This window comes from Symphalangus syndactylus, chromosome 15, assembly GCF_028878055.3.
Source record: "Symphalangus syndactylus isolate Jambi chromosome 15, NHGRI_mSymSyn1-v2.1_pri, whole genome shotgun sequence".
Lineage (NCBI taxonomy): Eukaryota > Metazoa > Chordata > Mammalia > Primates > Hylobatidae > Symphalangus > Symphalangus syndactylus.
Genome location: NC_072437.2, coordinates 44,261,163 through 44,282,033, shown reverse-complemented (window position 1 = coordinate 44,282,033; position 20,871 = coordinate 44,261,163). Strand labels below are relative to the sequence as shown.

At 34.7% G+C, this 20,871-nt stretch overlaps 1 protein-coding gene across 23 annotated transcripts in view; it reads right to left on the bottom strand.

Moving 5' to 3' along the window:
• MYCBP2 (MYC binding protein 2) overlaps positions 1-20,871 on the bottom strand; it is a 284,800-nt gene that overhangs the window by 138,903 nt on the left and 125,026 nt on the right. For 21 of the 23 annotated variants that reach the window (XM_055244152.2, XM_055244162.2, XM_055244155.2 and 18 more), the window contains 10 exons: positions 19,097-19,188; positions 16,323-16,457; positions 14,895-14,978; positions 13,588-13,684; positions 10,530-10,722; positions 9,755-10,029; positions 6,348-6,569; positions 4,749-4,940; positions 1,979-2,185; positions 711-842 (listed from right to left, as the gene is read on the bottom strand). In XM_055244152.2, the coding sequence (XP_055100127.2) occupies positions 711-842; positions 1,979-2,185; positions 4,749-4,940; positions 6,348-6,569; positions 9,755-10,029; positions 10,530-10,722; positions 13,588-13,684; positions 14,895-14,978; positions 16,323-16,457; positions 19,097-19,188 (1,629 nt within the window). The remainder of the gene's footprint in view (positions 1-710; positions 843-1,978; positions 2,186-4,748; positions 4,941-6,347; positions 6,570-9,754; positions 10,030-10,529; positions 10,723-13,587; positions 13,685-14,894; positions 14,979-16,322; positions 16,458-19,096; positions 19,189-20,871) is intronic. The other 2 variants (XM_055244153.2, XM_063618729.1) reach the window with 1 other exon arrangement.

Here is a 20,871-nt window from a genome sequence, read left to right as displayed (position 1 = left end):
ATTAGCTGGGCATAGTGGCACATGGCTGTAATCCCAGCTAATCGGGAGGCTGATGCAGGAGAATCATTTAAACCTGGGAGGCGGAGATTGCAGTGAGCCAAGATTACGCCACTGCACTCCAGCCTGGGCGACAGAGTGAGACTCCATCTTAAAAATAATAATAATAATAATAATAATAATAATAATAATAATAAATAAAGGAACAAAAGCAAAACAAAACAAAACATAAAAAACACTTGTTTTTTTAAATGAGTTAGGGCACAATAAGAGAAGAAAAGACAAGAGCTAATATTTATTTTTCATACTGTGCTAGACACTGAGGCAGGTGTTTTATTTCCATTATTTAATCTCAATAATACTACAATGCAGGTATTATTCTTCCCAATCTACAGATAAGTCTCAAAGTGGTTAAATAATGACCTGCCAGTGTCTTAAAGTTAGTATATGGAACAGCAGGTATCCAAAGCTAAGTCTGTTTGACTACAAAACTTCCTACCACTCCAGACTTTAAGAAACGTTATGCAAAAATATAATATAATGTGGTACAACATCAGGTACATAGTAGGTACTCCATAAATATCTGAAGTACCATATAAAGGATAACTTACAAATAGCTATATCTAACAAACAAAATTCATGGAATACTCTTCACTATTTTAACTACATAATAATATCTCTTATTCACAACAGAAACATTCAGTTGAAACTACCTTTAAAGGAACCACTTTGTCAAGTCTGATTTCAGCTATATCACTGGGTGAGTCATCTGTTGTATAAGTTCCTTTCACTAATTCCAGAGATGTCCATCTGTGGGAATGAGTTGAATCTCCTGCATGTTCACTCTAAAAAAAAAATGAAACACAAAAATTCCACCAGACTCTTGATTTTATTGTATGAACAATTTTGATTTATAATTATTATTTTTAAAATTTATTTTCTTGAATATAAAATTAGCCATTAGTATTTTCCCATACATACGAAAGAAGAAGTTGGGGGTACTGTAGACATTTTTATGTGATTTCTTGAGAAGACTACAACATAAATAAGCTTTTCTCATCTGATGACTTAAACTATTTCTACTTCTTCACATTTATAAAGCCTAATGAAGTAGGGAATACATTCAAATTAACTAGTGAAAGGAATCAAGTTAGAGATAGAGATAGACTTGCTATTTAATAGGCAATGATTTACATGCTACCCCTTTCTGTCCCATTTTAATAAAACTCAGGTACTTTAAGTAATTTTAGAGAATACAGAAAGATATAGCTGAATCAGTCAACAAATACTGTCTTCACTAAGAATCACCTCTATGACATAGTCCATCTGAACATTGTGTTTCTTGAAAAATGACAATATAAAAAAAAAAAACTACTCAAGACTTGTCATCAGGAACTTAGCTAAATACTTTTTAGTCTTTAATTCCACTTTAAATCTTTCTCTTTCTGAAAGTACAAAAAATATGAAGCAGTAGTGACCCAAGGTGGAAAGATGGAACACAAGCAATCAGATAAAATCATTATTTTTCAATTTCTTTTCTTTTCTTTTTTTTTTTTTTTTGAGACAGGGTCTCACTCTGCTGCCCAGGTTTGAGTGCAGTGGCATGATTATGGCTCACTGCAGCCTCAACCTCCTGGGCTCAAGTGATTCTCCCACCCCAGCCTCCAGAGTAGCTGGGATTACAGGAGTGCGCCAACACACTCAGCTAATACTTGTAGTTTTCGTAGAGATGGGGTTTTGCCATATTGCCCAGGCTGGTCTTGAACTCCTGTGCTGAAGTCATCCAACTGCCTCAGCCTCTCAAAGAGCTGAGATTACAGGTGTGAGCCATTGTGGCCAGTCTTTTTCAATTTCTTTAGTGTCATTCATCAGTGATTGATCTAATAAACCCCTGAAGGTATGGACCCATCATACTATGACAATGGTAAATCCTGATACACAACCCACTAATCAGGATAAATGCTAAAAGGGTGATACTTACATCATCAACCAACACCTCTAATTCATATTCATGAATTCCACCTCCTCCATAGACAGAGAAACCAACCACAACTATTCCAGGTTTGTCTACTGAAAAACAGATTGCATCAGGGGACCCGTTCCCAGTGTTCCAACTTCTGCCCTGACTTGTTTTTGTAAATCGGTTAGCACTAGCTTTTACAGAGTGAAGAGAATTAAGTCCATCAACCTGTGAACAATAAAAGCAATTGTATCAGTAGTTTGTACACCTTTAACAAAACCATCCAAAGGTTTCTAAGAAGTCTAATAAAATAACCTTTATTTAATAAGTGGATATTAAACATTCCTAAAGATATGTTCTACTGAGAGATTAACTCACAATAAAACCAGATTTTATCATTCTAAATTCACAAATCAATGTCACTTGACAATATTTTCTTCCTTTAGCCATATGAAACTATACTTTCCACTTAATTTATAATGTCAGAAGTACAAGCTTGTCTTATCAGTCATAATGTATGAATAAATCATCAGACTTTGAAAAGAGATGCGAAAAATTTCATCGAAATTCTATAGATCAACAGTTTTCAAACTATGCAACACAGAGCTCTAGAAATTCTGCAGAGATAGGTGTGCAAGGAAGAGGTAAATTTATGGTTCCCCTCTTCAACCAGACTATGTCCTCTCTCCTCTCACCTGTGAATTTGCAAGTAAGACTTCATTTGAAGAAAATGGTCTATACCCTAAGATTGAATACTACGAATACATACAGGGATATTTTTGTAATAGCATTCAGTATTTGAATGCGTACACACACACGTGCAACCATACTAATTACAGACTTTCACTGGAGAGGATTAGAGAACTTATTTTGGGTTGAAACTGCTCTTTTTATTTACAAAGCCTACTTCTAATCTAAGTTGGCCACAGAATTTTGGGAGACTAAATAGATAAAAAAATGGAAGTTTATGATTCTAACAAAAATTGCAAACTGCTCTGAGAAAGAAATATTCATCTCTAAGCCAGGACCTGTGGGAACTCCCAAAGTTGTATACCAGGCACCTGTAACTTTTGGTATTCCTCTTCACTGGAAAGGTAAGTTTAAAGGGGAGAACTCTTCAGTAAACTTAGGAAGGGGATCTACGCATTATAGACTTTCCTGCATCCTGCAGAGTATGCTACCAAAGGAAGGTATTATAGACTAAATGAGTAAATGTAAAAAATTAAAAAATTTCTGACAAGGGCTTTAATCGTCTCCGAGGCCAAACTCAAAGTTAACCAAGAAACTTAGAAAGTGCTTCCCAGGATGAGAGACTAAAATTAGCTCAAGTGTATGCGATGAACCATATGTATGCGTATTTCTTATGTATGAATTTCATACAATGAAATTCTAAAGGCTAAACTGTCACAATGAATCAATAATGTGTACATATTGGATGGGTTAATTCAGAATAGGTGTTAAAATAAATTTAAAAGAAAAAGCAAAGATTAGGAATTATAGAAGTAAAATAGAGAAAAAAAGTTCCTTGACAAGAACTTGGGAGCAAGGGCCACTGAATATATGCTGATTATTAAACATTCATTTGAATGATGTAAGTTATTTCACATTAGGACATGATTTTCCAAACCAATCTACTGTCCGTTTTTTAGGAGGAAAAAACAGAAACACTCCTCAAATTCAGTCAAAACATTCAGTTAAGTTATAAGAAAGAGTAAGGCAGTGAAATGGAATAAAATAATGTTATTTTACAAAATGTAAAGGCACTTTCAAAGTGATTTTCTCAAACATAGTATTTGATACTTTGAAAATTTTGTGATAATGTACAACTAAGTACAACAAAGTGAATGCATTTAATGCCACTGAACTGTACACATAAAAATGATTAGAATGGCAAATTTTATATTATGTATATTTTACTACAATTTCAAAAAACCTGTGATAGAGGTGAAATAAAAATTATTATTCCAATTTTAAATATGTATTTCTCCAGGGTCAGTTGAGTGGGCAGAGCTGCAGTCTAAACCTCATTACCTTTCCCACACTATGTGTGCACTATGAGTAGGGCCTGACTTCAGCAACGTTACTCATCTCCCAGCAGTGAGAACTATCTTTGGTTTTCAAGGGGCATGGTGGTGGGCTTGTGCAATGGGGCAGATGACAACCTGCTCTATGAGGAAAATGTATACTTTATATTCCTGTGGATGCTGGGTAAACTGGTGAGAGAGAAGTAACAAATCAGAGCAAGTAGGAGGTAGAGAGAAAGGCAAAAAAGAAAAACAATGCATTGGGGTTGCTAATCCAATCTGAAATTAGCTTCCACAAAGCCAAAATAGTTGAAAAAAGAAACTGTGTAAAAAACTTACACATGTGCTTTTTTTTTTTTTAATTTGTTATTATACTTTAGGTTTTAGGGTACATGTGCAGAATGTGCAGGTTTGTTACATATGTAACCATGTGCCATGTTGGTTTGCTGCACCCATTAACTCATCATTTAGCATTAGGTATATCTCCTAATGCTGTCCCTCCCCCCTCCCCCCACCCCACAACAGTCCCTGGAGTGTGATGTTCCCCATCCTGTGTCCATGAGTTCTCATTGTTCAATTCCCACCTATGAGTGAGAACATGCGGTGTTTGGTTTTTTGTCCTTGTGATAGTTTACTGAGAATGATGTTTTCCAGTTTCATCCATGTCCCTACAAAGGACATGAACTCATCATTTTTTATGGCTGCATAAACTAGATCCCTTCCTTACACATGTGCTTTTTATCCAGTGTCAAAATATAATGTATTACCTCAGATCCCAGGGCTGAAGCTGTCAGTTCACTGACAATGCTGGCCAGTAATCCACAGGTGTTAGAGACGAGGTGGGAGGAGAAGAGTTCGTTTTCTCTCCTCAGGCTGTTCCTCACTGGTAGCACAACAATGACCAACATTTTCTCCAGAACTTCACGGAAGCTTGTCATCCCTGAGATATTCTCTTCACTCTATGATACATAAGAAAAAGTTCTAAGGTATTGTTTTATTTTCCTTCATAGGAGTACTCAGTTTGAAAACCTTGTCTTTCTCATACTCTTAAAATTCAGACTTGAATCAGAGTCAATTTCTACAAATCTTTCTGGTTATATGTGGAGCCACTTTTCACTTAGAAGTTCTTTTTTGAATTATCTGTCTCTGTGTATCAAAGTACCACACATTTACAAAATGTTTTTATTAGCTTTGAGTCCTATTTTATTCTCTTATTTAACTTTCAATTTACAATCCTACATGACAGACAGAAAACTATTCTTTTCATTTAAAAAGCTTTTTTGGCTGGGTGTGGCGTCAGCAATACCAGCACTTTGGGAGGCTGAGATGGGAGGATCACTTGAGGCCAGGAGTTTGAGACCAGCTTGGGCAACACAGTGAGACCTTGTCTCTACAAAATGTTTTTTTAAAAAGTTAGCCGGGTGTGGTGGTATGTGCCTACAGCCCCAGCTACTTGGGAGGCTGAGGTGGGAAGATCGTTTGAGTCCAGGAGGTTGAAGTTGCAGTAAACTGTGATGGCGCAACTGCACTGTAGACTGGGTGACAGAATGAGCTCATCTTAAAAAACAAAAATAAAAAGCTTCTTCTATAGGACAAGATCTTAATCTGAGATAATAAATTCTAGTATATTTAGCTGTAATGCAACTCTAGTCGGTGTAAATCAATTTTTTAACAAAATTCTTTTTGTACACACATATGATTCCTATGTAGTTTTATCATTTCTACTGTATTTGTTTTCGTAAGTGGAGATAAGAAAATTCCAACCCCTACCGGTAGAAAAATTTCAAGAAGTCAGAGTCTCAATAAAGGAAAAATACTTTATTTTTCAGAAAAAAGGGAAAAGATGATTAATTTAGCTGATTTCCAGGATGAAAATGATTGATGTGAACGTTTCCTATACCTGTTATTTACAGTGCTTATTTTAATATACCAAAGTGTTATTAAGTAGATATTTTAAAAATCCTTTATTTTCTTATCATTCTATCTTAGAAATCTAAAATATTATATTAGAATGTAAAGTATCTGCAACTTACCTTCAAATGGTTTAGGAAAAACAAATATGTAGGTATTCATTGTATAACTCTCAAATTTTTTTAAAGGTGAGTGATTAAACCGTTAGAGCAAAAAAACTTCATTTTATAGGTAAATATGAACATTTTTCAAAAATATTATTTCAAAGAACAAATGTCATTCATTAAATAATCATTTTGTAAATATACCTAAAAATAGAGAAGAATAAGCACCAAGCTAAACACGCTTAGCTTGGTGTGTTTACAGTTTTATTGCCTCTGTATAAAAGAGGCAATAAAAAAACCATTTACACTTTTATTGCCTCTGTATAAAAGAGATTTCAGAGACAGACCTACCTGGCTGAGTTTTTCCATATGTGCCACCAAAAGGGGAAAACGATGAACTAGTGTTGAGTCGTTCTCTGTACTAACTTGTTTAACAATTGATCGTAGTAATACTTCTCCATCGTACGCAATCGGGAAGATGGAAGTCAGCTTAACAGACGTGTGACACAGAGCTGACATAACAGCTGCAAGGAGTCGGCTACTTGATGTCTTGAAGTTTGCTTCTTGGATATCCTTTTAAAGACAAAAATATGCCCACCCCCCACCAAAAAATATAGCATCAGTATAATCTAAGTTTCTGAATATATAAAAGGTAAACCATCTTTTAAATTATACCCAAATTTTCTGTCACTCGGTCATTTAAATTGTCTTGTTATAGAATAATACTACATCTATACATTAAAAAACAATTGTTTAAGTTACTATTCAATGAAGATGAAAAATTAAGTCTGGTCAAGAAAAATCAGGCCCCTGTCCTCTAGTAAATGAGCATTTTTATATTTTCATATCCTCACAATCACAGTACTCTCTAGCACTGTTTCAAAGGGAGATGCCAAAAAGGCCCCAATTAGAATGCATCTAAGGTATTTTCAATAAGGACTGAGACTATTTTTCTCAAATAATAAATGATGCAAATTATAAATCTGTGCTATTACAAGCACATTTCACTAAGGTCACAAAATTACATTATCACATTCCATAATTTATCAAGAAAAATTAATAGCATACTTATAAAATTTTACAACAAAGCATTAAAACCAACACAGGATATCCTAATTCACAAAATTGTGTACACATTACCTAGTTCTTCAAACATCTGTATTACAAAGATAAGCATAAAAGCAGAGTGACATTCCATATGTTAAACCAACATTTGCTAAATCTAGCCTGTTCTGTAGCAAAGAAGAAAAGAACCATATCAGACTGAGAAGGTTCAGAGTGAGAGAGTAATTAAGCTGTGCACTAGTCCAGGCAATAATCTTGCCCCTGGAAATTGAGTGGTAAAATATACTACTCTGCTACATGGATGCAAAGTTGCCTGGGATGCATTAGTGATGACAATGAATTTTTCACAAAGGAGGGTGGGGAGGCCTAGGACTTCCAGTGCACTGCTGAATATAAGTGGTGAGTGTAGATACCATGTGTCTTGTTTCCAAACTTAGGGGCATATTCAGATTTCACCAGTAAATGGGATGTTGTTAGTGAAGATTTTTTTGTAAATATCTTTTTATCAGATTTAGGAGTTTCCTTATATCCTACTTTCCTGAGAGGTTTTCATCATTGAGTAACTGCTAGTTTCATCGACCACTGCTCCTGTAGCTATTGAGGAAATCATCAATTTGCCTTGTTTTTTCAGTTAACATGGTAAATTACATCAATTTTCAATTATTTAACTAAGCATTTCTAAGATAAATCCCACTTGGTCATGATATATTGTTTACATGTTCAATTTGGTTTGATAATACTTTTAAGAGCATCTATGTTTCTCAGTGATATTCATCTGTAATTTTTCCTTGTAGTATCTTAGTTAGGTTTTGGTATAGGATAAAGCCAACCTCATAAAATTAGTTGGGAAGTGTTGCCTCCTATATTTTCCAAAAGAGTATGTAAAAGGTTGACATTATTTCTTTCTTAAATGTTTAACAGAATTAATAAATGACAATATTTGGATTTGAAATTTTCTTTGTGGGAAAGTTTTTGATAATTTTTAAATGGATATGAGGCAATTCAGATTTTTCTATTTCTTAATGTGTTAGTTTTGATAAAATTACATTTTTCAAGGAATTTGTCAACTTCCTCTAAGGCTGAAAAATTCACCAGTATAAAGTTGTTTATAGTGATATTCCCTATTTCTTTCTTCCTTTTTTTTTTTTTTTTTTTGAGATGGAGTATCACTCTGTCACCCAGGCTGGAGTGCAGTGGCACAATCTTGCCTCAATGCAACCTTCACCTCCTGCCTTCAAGCAATTCTCGTGCCTCAGTGTCCCGAGTAGCTGAGATTACAGCTGTGCACCACCATGCCTGGCTGATTTTTGTATTTTTGGTAGAGACTGGGTTTTGCCACGTTGGTCAGGCTGGTCTCAAACTCCTGACCTCAACTGATCCACCCACCTCAGCCTCCCAAAGTGCTGGGATTACAGGCATGAGCCACCGTGCCCGGCGAACCCCTATTTCATTTCTGATTATGGTATTTCATGTTTTTTCTTTCTCTCTTCTCTCTCAACCAGGTTTGCTAGGAGTTTACCAACTTTTTTTCTTCAAAAAACCAACTTTTAGCTGTGTTAATTTTCTCTACTTTCTGTTTCATTGATTTCTGCTCTTATCTTTATTATTTCCTTCCTTCCTTCTAACTTTGGGTTAGATTTGCTTTTCCTTCTAGATTCTTAACATAGCAGCTTAGGTCACTGATTCTAAACCTTTCTTCTTCATATAAGCGTTTAAGGGTATAAAGATCTCTTTTAAGCAATGCTTTAGCTAAATCCCACAAATTTTGATATTATATTTTTATCTTTCTATGTGAAACATTTTAAAATTTCCTTTATAACTACTTCTTTGATCAACTGCTTACTTAGAAGTGCTGTCATTTTCCAAATGTTTGGTGCTTTTTCTTGATATCCTCTGCTATTGATTTTTACTTTAATTCTATTGTGGTCTGAAAATATATTCTTTCACATTTCAATCTTTTGAAATTTATTAAGACTTATTTTATGGTCTAGCATATGATCCACCTTAGTGAACGGTCCCAAACATTTCTTTTAAAAATCATGTGTACTTGAAAAGAATATGTATTTTGCAGTTTCGTATCTTGTTTTATAAATGTCAGATCAAGGTGGTTGACAGTACTGTTCAAATCTGCATCGCTGATTTTTTTTTGGCCTAGTTCCTCTATTAATTACTGAAAGAGGAGTGTTAAAGTCCCCAGCTGTCAATGTGAATATTTCTCCCTGTAGTTCTGTCAGTGTTTTGCCTCAGGTGTTGTGAAACTCTGTGACTTGGTGCATAAAGGTTTACAAAGGTTGTGGCTTCCTCATGAATGAATGAACAATGCTAGTATGCCTGTTCTCTCAGGTCTCTCTCCTTCCTGTTCTTACAGATGAGGGTGGTGGGGGCCTCCTGGTGCTATCCCTGCTCTCCCCTGGTCACTATGGTTCTTTTCCTCTCCCCCTCTCTCAGAATCACTCACTCCAATTCAAAAACCAATCAGCAACTGCACAATGTGCCTACCAATTTTGTAACTAAAAGATGATGAAGCAGATTTAAAAAATTTTAAACTTTGCTTATATAAGTCATGTACACCAAATATTTCCTAATTTATCTTTTATACAAGTTAAGAAGATAGGGCAACTGCAATTTATTTTCTTGAAGAGTATTAAGCAATATATCAGATTTTCAACTGACATTTTACAAACTTAAATTACCTGATCCAAACAATTCAGCAGATCACAAAGGCAAGCCCACTGTAAGGCAGGAGTTGGGTAGAAAGAATGAAAGCAGGCAGTGAAAGTATTATGACATTCCTGAAGGACAGCTTCTAGGAGACTCAAGGGCTGACTGAGATATCCTTGAGGATCATTATCCAATTTCACCATGCAGTGATCAACTCCTTCTGATAAAATTTTTCTTAACAAAGTTCTGGTTTTTCCAATACACTCTGCTAATTTGCTAGTTTCTTCTACAACTGCTTTTCCTGTAGCTTTGAGGGGGAAAAGAGCAGATTGGTAATTAAGCAAAATATTAAATATGCATGAAAACAATCAATATAATTCAGTAATTCCCTATTCAGCTAAGTATCACAAGTACTAATATCTTAGAAATGAAACAACTTAGAGATTAAGTGTAGTACCAAATTATTTTTTTAATCTAAATGGGAGGGGAAATAAAAACCTAGTTTCAGCATTTAAGTCCAAATTGCTTATTCAAAATATTTCTATTTGACAGCATTTGTTTAAAATTAAACTTTAATAGATTATTTAACTTTGGCCCACTATTACTTTTTGTATCAAAATGACATGTAATCTATTTTATTCTTTATAAGCAAATACATAAGCATCATAGCAAGCTGACTTTCTCCCCTCATTTTAGAAGCAGCTTAAACACAGCTGGGGGTCAAAAACTCTCAGTTATCTCAAAGTAAATCTTCTCAATGTCTCTAATATTTTCTCCCTACAATCATTTTAAAAAAATGCATCATACCTGACACTGGGTAAATTTCACAGGTATAGACACGCAATAACCTCAGACAACAGGTACCCACAAAGCGCAGTCTCTCTAAATCTAGAAGTGTAGCTGTGAACTGGAATCCTTTTAATCCTCTAAGTTCTTCAACTCCTAAGACTAAGGTGGTCCAGCTCCAGTGAAGAATACTCAACAATGACTCAAAACATTCCTAATCCAGAATATGAAAAAACAGATAACAATTAATTCAAATGATACCATAAACTGAATCAAATGGAAAGGCAATGGTAGACAACTTCAAAACTTCCTCTCAAATTTTTTTACTGAGTTTTTTAATTGAGTTTTTTTACTGAGCCCAAGACACTTTAAAAGTTCATTTATTAAATTACCCTTAACGGTAACTTTGAAGTTTGTTACAAAAAAGGTAAAGTAGTTAAGCATTTACAAAAACAACATTCTTCAATATTTACCTATTTAAAAATAAATTTTTCAGTGTTCCTGCTACCAAGCTATCTAGCTTATCATATAAACAAGGGAAAAATGAAAAACACTTATAAAACAATGCATGTTTACTTGAAAGAAAAAATAAAGCTTTTTACAGTCACTGTAGTAAAAAATAAAATAGAGTTTTAGTGTTAGATATCAATGACAGTATCAAATAACTTATTTTATGTCTATATATTAAAATTTGCAATACAAACTATAGCCAATTTTTGCTAAATACATTAATAGAAGATAAAAATTGACTAGAAAATACTAAAAAAATTCCTATTTTGATTACTTAAAATTCTAGCACATGAGTTTAAGATGGTAGATTTTCTTTGCAGTTCTAGTCTTCTGGTTTTATCATGGTTACATGATGACAGATACCACCTGAATCTCAAAGCAGAGCACTTACTGCCCCATTCCCACCAAATCCCTGAGCTCCTGAAAACGAGTTTATAGATTCAATTTTTTTTTTTTTTTTTTTTTGAGATAGAGTCTTCCTCTATCACCCAGACTGGAATGCAATGGTGTGATCATGGATCACTGCAACCTCAACCTCCTGGACCCAAGCTATCCTCTCAACACCTCAGCCTCCCGAGCAGCTGGGACTACAGGTACGCACCACCATGCCCAGCTAATTTTAAAGTTTTTTTAGATGGGAGTTTCACTATATTGCCCTGGCTGGTCTTGAACTCTTGAGCTCAAGCAATCCTCCTGCCTCGGTCTCCAAAAGTGCTGGGATTATGGGCGTGAGCCAATGTGCTCGGCCCTATAGTTTACCTTTTAAAGAAATGACTGAATAAGTTTTGTATATAAAGTCTACAATTACCTAATGGCCACAAAACCACTTAGACATAAATACAAAGGGGTTACCAAGCACAGAAAAATGAGATCACTAAAGAAAGCAAAACAGAGTCAAAGATCCTTATTTGAATCAAAAGATACCAAACTGAACTTAATACTAATAGGATGAAAAGTTACCAAGAAGCCAAAGTTCTCATAGTCTTTTATTCAAAGCACAAGCTCTACAAACTGCCATGGCTCTTTTGGAAGGTCAACTTTGAGAGGATATACCAAAATTTAAATGGGCATATTTCCAGTAGAAGTATGCACATAAGTACACAAGTATTTAAAGATACATGTGTATAGATGCTCATGAAGCAAGATGAAATAGTAAAAAATGAGAATCAAAGTGGTTCTTTGATAGATATCAGGTTGAATAAATTAGAATAATGGTACGCAAACAGAAAAGATTGAGAGACCCAAATGTACTGCCAGGGAAGGATGTCCATGATACATAATATGAAATTTTCTAAAAAAGATGAAAACTGTAAGTATCATAAGAAACAAACAAGCATGTTGTAGAGCATCCTGTATTTGATACATACTAATAAGTTTTTTTGCATATAAAAATGGTCTGGGAAGGCCAGGTACAGTGGCTCATGCCTGTAATCCCAGCACTTTGGGAGGCCAAGGTGGGTGAGTCATGAGGTCAGGGGTTCGAGACCAGCCTGACCAACATGGTGAAACCCTGTCTCTACTAAAAATACAAAAATTAGCTGGGCATGGTGGCAGGCACCTGTAATCCCAGCTACTCAGGAGGCTGAGGCAGGAGAATGGCTTGAACCCGGGAGGCGGAGGTTGCAGTGAGCCAAGATCGCGCCACTGCACTCCAGCCTGGGTGACAGAGCGAGAATCTGTCTCAAAAAAAAAAAAAAAAAAGTCTGGGAAGATACACACCAAAATGTAAATAGTAGGTATATATGGCGATCATGAGAATGGGGGAAAAATCTTTCATATACTTTTAGCATACTTTTATCTCATTCCTACCAAGAATATATATTCACCTGGTGGGTTAAAAAATAAATTTAAAAGGGAAAGAAACATTCTTCCTATGCATTTTACTAATATGAAAGACTACTAGCTATATTAATAAATCACATTCAGATGGTGCCTTACAGTTCCAAAAACATCTTATACCCCTTATCTCACTAGAAATTCAAAATGCTATGATGTAATTTACTTAGGTAACATACATAAGAATCCTCAATTAATATATGAGAGATCAAGACCTTAACTTATACTTCCATTTATTTACATCATGTTGACTTTCCATTCTGCACTGTCAACCTGCACTGTGCTTTCCATTCTGCACTGTGCTTCTTCATGTGTACAATGGGGATGGCAAGTGGTTCAACAAACTTCCTAGTTAGATATGCAACTCTTCCACCTAGTTCCTCAAGTAGTAATAACGCTTTTTCGGGCCAGCACCATCCTTAACTTTTCCTTCATTTTCTAATTCATTCAGCATATGCATTCATCTATGATTTATTAGAAAAGCAAATAGTTTATTTAAAAAAACAGCAAGGCCAATTCATCTGGTCATGTAAAAATCATAGGCAACACCTCCATTTTTCTGTGATTTAAAGTATACATTATCTGTGGTCTAGAATATAAATGCTAATACAAAACCAAATCTGAGTTTATAAATCTAGGCTGAGATAAACATAGAAGAGCAGCTAAACTCTAAACATCAACATGTACCTGAGGACTGAAGAGAAAAGCTGAAATTTTTTAAAAAATGGCTTACCACTGAGACAGTTCTTGCAAAAGACCTCTTTAAAATGTGTACAGGTTCACTGGTTTGCTGTTTGCCTTTTGAAGCACTGCCATCACTGGTTGGAAGTCTAAAGGTAGTAGACACAAATAAAATTATGTTAGAAAGTCCAATGTCATTTTTTCCTTTTAAAGTATATTGTACATTTTTGAATGGGAACATAAACTATATATTTAAATTTTTTTTGCCAGGTAAAATGCCAATACAGGGCTTTTTTGAAACATTTTTCCAAGCTAAACAAACTTTTTAGCATATGGGCACTTCCTTTAAATCCTACCTTTGCAAGACTGAGTAGTAGAGGCTTTTTCCTCTTATTAGAGAACATATATAACGTATATAACATATAACTTATATTCTCTAGTAATGCTACTATTAATGCTGTTATTTAAAAGTTATTCAACCAGTGAGTATCTGGGAGTAGTCCAATGCAACATGTTATGTTGGTAGAGCTACATATTACAAACAGTAACTATAACAGATTGCACATTGCATAAAAACCAAACAAACGAAAATCCCTTTTGGGGAAAAATAAGGTTTGTAACCACTAAGTGATTACCAGAAAGAAAGACAGGGAGATAGAATCACTGTTCTAGACCATTTCCTTTGATTTTTTACTGCTTAACGAATGACAACATTTTTTAGTGACGGTTTATATCCATTTGAATTCCTTATTTTAAAAGTATTGCAGTAGTCTAGAAATAAATAAGGCACACACATAGGCATATGCCTTTATACATGCTTAAATTATTGTAAGTTAAAATTTTTAAATAATGTTAAAAATATAGTAAATATTATATGAGCAAGTTATTATTTGGTATTTCAGCTAAAGGTGAAAATTTACCAACAGTAGGGAATTTTCCAACTCATTTTATCAGTCTTATAAGACTACAATATATCAACCAGGCCTGCATCTATAGTCCTCCCCATCTTCCCTGCAATCTGACTTCTCCAAAACAAATTTTATTCTTTTATAACGTTTGAAATTAGTAAGAAAATCAATGGATAGGTTTTTTTTTAAAGTCAGTAAAATATTGTTATTGGTATAATACAGATAATCTGAGTAATCAGGCAAAGTTTAAAATTAAGCCTGTGTGGAAAATGTTTAAAAATATACAAAATATTAACTGTTTTTGTTAAATATATTTATGGTTCTACCAGCATATTATAATTTGCTGAATGCTTCAAATAATTTATCCCTATTATGCCACGTTTTGTAATGATTCTACTTCATTATAGCAAAATAGTAAACCATACTAATTCAGTATAAATATGCTAAATACCTGTATAGTAACTGAGGTATCTGACCCGCATTAACATCTGTACCATTATTTGATTTCTTTGAACTCTTGAACTGGAAAACAACCCTAAGAAGAGAAAACAATGATACCAAAAACAACATGATCATTACAGGAAATAAGAAATTTAAGAAACATGTTTCCAAATCTTATGTCAATGAAAATGATTCACTCTTTTATATAAAGAAAAGCAAAAAGATATTTTCTAGATTTTCATTCTAGCTCTGAATGGGTTAGTCAGTAAAATGAAAGAACTGAACCTGATAAGGACTCCTAAATAAGTAGCTGTCCTGTCCCTCCTAGCTCTCCAACTCAGCTTTAACCAAAGCAGTAAACTTCTAAAATTTCTACTTACAAGTAGTAGTATAATATCTGCTTGACTAGTTGCATGATAAGCTTTAGCCTCAGTGTGCCATAACATTCCAACTCTGAATGAACTGTCTAAGAAAATCATACAGTCCAGGGTCCAAGCAGTCTCTTAGTTCTAAATACATTCTTAAGTTGATGCACACAAGAACAGATGTGATTTTTCTACAGTAGTCTCCTCGAATATTCAGCAACAGGAAATTCACCTCACAAATAAGTCTATTTCTTTTTTTGGTCAGCTTTGTTATGAATTGACCTGCACTTAAATATATACTATTATATAACTGCAACCGATTTCAAATAGTTTATGCTCAGGAGTAATCAAGAATAAACTGAATTTATCTTACAAATGATAGTCCTTTAGAATACATAAATCATAGTAATAGAATATTTGAAATGTTGGATTTACAGTCAACAGGTTCCGGGTCTGACCTTGGTTTTAACCACATGACTCTCAGGAAATAGCAAATAATGTCACCTTTTTATTTCTCTAGTCCCTGAGTATAAAATGGGGCTAATAACTGCTTCACAAAGCTATTGAGGGCATCAAATCAGATAAAACATAAGAAAGTATGAACTGAAAAGTACTCTATACGTGAAAGTTATTTTAAAACAGCAAACTTTTCCCTACGTTTTATTAAAATAACACACATTGCTGAAGCTTTGAAATTTTAAACTGTGTTCTCATGCACTATTAAATTTAATATCACATATCTACTTCTTCTTTATGGTTCCAAACTCCTCGATATCCTTGTCACCTTCCTCTATATAATTTCTAATTTGGTAATCAAGCTCATAGACAATGTAATACCCAGAAAAATATACAAATACCATCTGACAGAAGCAAAGTACAGTGGTCTTATTATCTCCTTGTTCTGTCTAGACCTCAATTTGGCACGAGGTTACATGAATTTAATTTTTAGCAGCTATATTATGCTCTAGTCTTCCTAAGCTTTTGAATCCTGCTGAAAGTCCTCTGAGTTTTTGAAACAATATTCCTCTAACAAAAATAAGAATTGCTTAAGTAACACTTGGGCATTTACTTACCCATCATCTGTGGTAATAGATGCCTGTCCATGAGATCCACAGTCACTGCTGGGTCCTGACACTCGGGCCCATGCTACATACCACCACCCAGCTTGCAGGAGAACAGGCTCATCAAACATCATTGCATATTTTTCTCTGAGAAAAAATTAGTGAGTCAAAGACATTTTTTTACTTTACTGTCACATATATTTATTTTTTCAAAATCCCTTATGAACAAAAATATAAAACTAACTGTATTATAAAATTCTTATCAAACAACATTAAAAACACTAAAGAAGTCTGGACAAGAATGCAAGCAAATATAGTTATTTGTGTTATGGTGACAGAATTACATTTCTTCCTCCCCTTCTTGAATTCTACAATATCCTTAAATGTTATAAAACTTTCATATTAAAATTAGATAGAATGTTTTAAACTGATGTTAAAAAACACGCAAATTTTGCTGGAAAATAAAAATCTGAACTTTAGTTTTAAAGCTCATTCATTCAGCTAAATAGTTTTGAGAGGCGGCATATTAAGAAAATGGCCCTGGAGTCAGGCGGCCTGGGTTCAAGGCCCAGCTATGTGACCTGCTAGCAGGACAACGCAGGACAAGTTACTCTCTCCTCTCAGTACCTTAGCTTCTTCACCTGAAAACTGGGGTGAAAATAGTATCTCGCTCATAGGGTTGTCCTTTAGATTGAATTAAGTCAGATAGGTGTTTGGAGTCTGTCACATAGTATCTATACAAACATTATTAATTTAGAAGAAGAAAAAAGACAATAAATAAGGGCATCTTCTAAAGGATAGAAACAAGTTACAAAGTACTAGGTAACAGAGTGGAAGGAATGTTTATTGGTTGTAGCTGGAATCGAAAGAAGAATAAAGGGCATTTAAAGAAGCAGGAGAATGTCATTAAAAAATCTGTAGAGGTATGGAAGTACAAAAGAGGTCAGGAAATGGCAAGGTGTTCATTATTAATTTCATTAATGCATTAAGACAGTTATAGAAGAGTAGCGGTAGAAAGTCAAAAAAGATGCTGGATGTTATGGAAATCCTTTAATGCTCCCAATGCCCTAGGAGTCTGGGCTTTGTACATAAGCTAATGAAGAAATCCTAGATGATTCTCTATAAATGAAACTGTGCTTTATATTTTCGATTCAAACTCATATGGTCAAAAACAAATGGCAGCCAGGCGCAGTGGCTCATTCCTGTAATCCCAGCACTTTGGGAGGCCGAGGCAGGAGGATCACTTGAGGTCAGGAGTTCGAGGCCAGCCTGGCCAGCATGGTAAAACCCCATCTCTACTAAAAATACAAACATTAGCCGGGCCTGGTGGCATGCGCCTGTAGTCCCAGCTACTCAGGAGGCTGAGGCATGAGAATCGCTTAAACGCGGGAGGCAGAGGTTGCAGTGAGCTGAGATCACACCACTGCACTCCAGCCTAGGTGATGGAGTGAGACTCTGTCTCAAAAATATAAATAAATAAATACAGCAAATGACAATGGCACCTTAAGGCTTTGCTGAAAATTAATCAATTAGCTTTCTTAAAATTTTCCCTAATATTCATTTGTATAAAACATTAAAGTTTACTAAAAAATTCTTGCGATATTAGTTAATGCCTAAAAAATAGTCAAAATTTTCTTTAGATTTACTCTTTTGTTTCCAAAGTATTTATATCTTGTACAAGCAAAGTCAGTATCTTACGATCATCCTTGTTTCTGAAAATACACAGTTTCACTAGCAAAAAAACCTACAAGGTTTTCTTAACATAGTTATTGTTGGGAAACATAGCACACTGTTACTACAATGAAGCTCAGTTTATAATTTTTCTTATCATAATATTCCCTGCTTCAAACCAGGGAATACTGATCATAACCCAATGTTGAGATAATTCTTAGGATTACATAGAGAGGACTGATAAAGTGTAAGTATCCTCTTACTTAGTGAACCTTCATAAATAAACATACTAATTTTTATAAACTCCAAAAAGGTTTCAATAAAGCTTGTCACCTCCCCAAGTGTGTTATTATCAAATATATTCTACCAGCATGAGGTCAGAGTACATGGGTAATCTGAATTATGGTCAAATATGACCACCTGACACTAATTATTTATTACCTGTAATGCTAGGAGTAATAAATAACTGCATTATTACTAGAACACCAGCATACTAGGTATTCTGTAAGAGATGCATGAAAGTAAAGCTGTGGCCGGGCGCAGTGGCTCACGCCTGTAATCCCGGCACTTTGGGAGGCTGAGGCGGGCAGATCACGAAGTCAGGAGATTGAGACCATCCTGGCTAACATGGTGAAACCCTGTCTCTACTAAAAATACAAAAAATTAGCCGGGCGTGGTGGCAGGCGCCTGTAGTCCCAGCTACTCGGGAAGCTGAGGCAGGAGAATGGCGTGAACCCGGGAGGCGGAGCTTGCAGTGAGCCGAGATGGCGCCACTGCACTCCAGCCTGGGTGACAGAGCGAGACTCCGTCTCGAAAAAAAAAAAAAAAAAAAAAAAAAAAAAAGAAAGTAAAGGTATGTAAAATATATGCATATTTCCATTTTTCTCTTTAATATTGAATTAACTTATGAAATAAATTTATGAAGTATATTATTAGTTTTAATTCAGCATTTTTGAAAGCAATACTTATATTGTTTAATATATAATTTAATTTCTCAAGCATTTGATATTTATAGCAGATTTAAAACTTCCTTTTAAAGTATGTTTATTCATTTATAATAAATTTTTAATATTAAGTATGCAAGAGTTACAATGAATAATGCACAAATTATTTACCTAGCAGCACAGTCATAAGCCAATACATCAGTCTCTGCAAGAAGGTCACCATCAGTTTCATGATCTCCTCCATCAGGACCCAATTCAAACAGCTAAGGAAAGGAGAAAGACAATCATTTATATAAATCAGCTATACAAATCTGATGAACAATGTGTTCATAATTTTGTGCATGACCAATGTATGCTGGACCATACCAAATGTAAAAATCAGAGTACCTGCTTTTTTAACATTACTATGTGAAATACACAAACATATGTATTTAAATTAGGAAACAAGGTTTTATGGCCTACATTAATCTCTGTTTTCCTAATTTATATATTCATCTATTTACATCAAATGCTCTAAATAGTTCTATACAAGTTTTGTATCTGATATACGCATCTGAAAAAGGTGAGAGAACTCAACCAAAAAATTTTAACTAAGTGAGTCTGTAAGTGAGATTCTACCTCATTCTAAATGAGGTAGAATTCTAAATCTCACAGTACTTTTAAAAATTAAGTGAATACTGTAGAATTCTTAAAAAAACAAACAATAAAAAAGGGTAGAGAAATATTAGCTAAAGAGAGAGACGAGCAACGGAAGAATCCTTAAAAACAATAGTTTGAAGTAATATGGCATGAGAAAAAGACAGATGAAAAGCATGAAAAAAATGGCTCTTAAAAAAGAGGAGAAAATCCTCTGAATAAGAAAAAAACAGAAAAAATATCCCATATAAAAAGGTTATGAAATTAAGTGAAAATAAGAATTATGAGGAAGAGGTCTTTTTAAAAAACGTCTTTTTTTTTTTAAGAAAAAAAAAAACCTTTTTCTTCTGGATAATTATGGAAGGTGAATTGCAAGAGAGGCAGATAAAGATTAAAATGCATTAAAATTTACTGGACAAATATGGTGCTAGGTGTCTAAATTTTTAAATCATATGCTAATGACTTAGAAATCTTTCTCCAGCTCAGCTCTTATTCTCAACAGTCATTGGATTCCCTTCGTCCTCTAGTTCTATACCTTCCTCCTGCCTTCTCTGTTCTGGTTAATGGTACTTTCATTCATCTAAGCTCTCAGATAAAATGTCTGAAATAGGCCGGGCCTGGTGGCTCACGCCTGTAATCCTAGCACTTTGGGAGGCTGAGGCAGGCAGATCATACGAGGTCACGAGTTTGACACCAGCCTGGCCAACATGATGAAACTCCATCTCTACTAAAAGTACAAAAATCAGCTGGGCGTGGTGGCACATGCCTGTAGTCCCAGCTACTCAGGAAGCTGAGGCAGGAGAATTGCTTGAACCCAGGAGGCAGAGGCTGCAGTGAGCCAAGATGGCATCACTGCACTCCAGTGTGGGCTACCAAAGAGACTCTTAAAAAAAAAAATTGTCTGAAATAGTCCTTTTTCCATATTTCTCTGCCATTACTGTATCTATTCTCTTACTAGTACCAAAGCTTGTCAATTCAACCATATTCCCTATTGCTGGCTGGAATATTTCAACAACTAATTAGTCTTACCTCCATTCTCTCCTTCTTCTAACCTATTTTCCACAAAGTTGAGGATTTTTGTATTTGTTTCATGACCCTTAGTACCCTTATAAAAATATCTTATCAGAATACTTTCTTAATCTAAAACTATTCCTTGGTTTTTCATCTCCTCCACAGCATGATATGAAGGTTCTTAATAATTTGTCCCCAACCTGACTCCTGTATTTACATTCAACAAATATTTTTGAACACATACTGTATGCCAAGCACAGTTCTAGAAACTGGGCATAAAGGGGCAAACAATACAAACA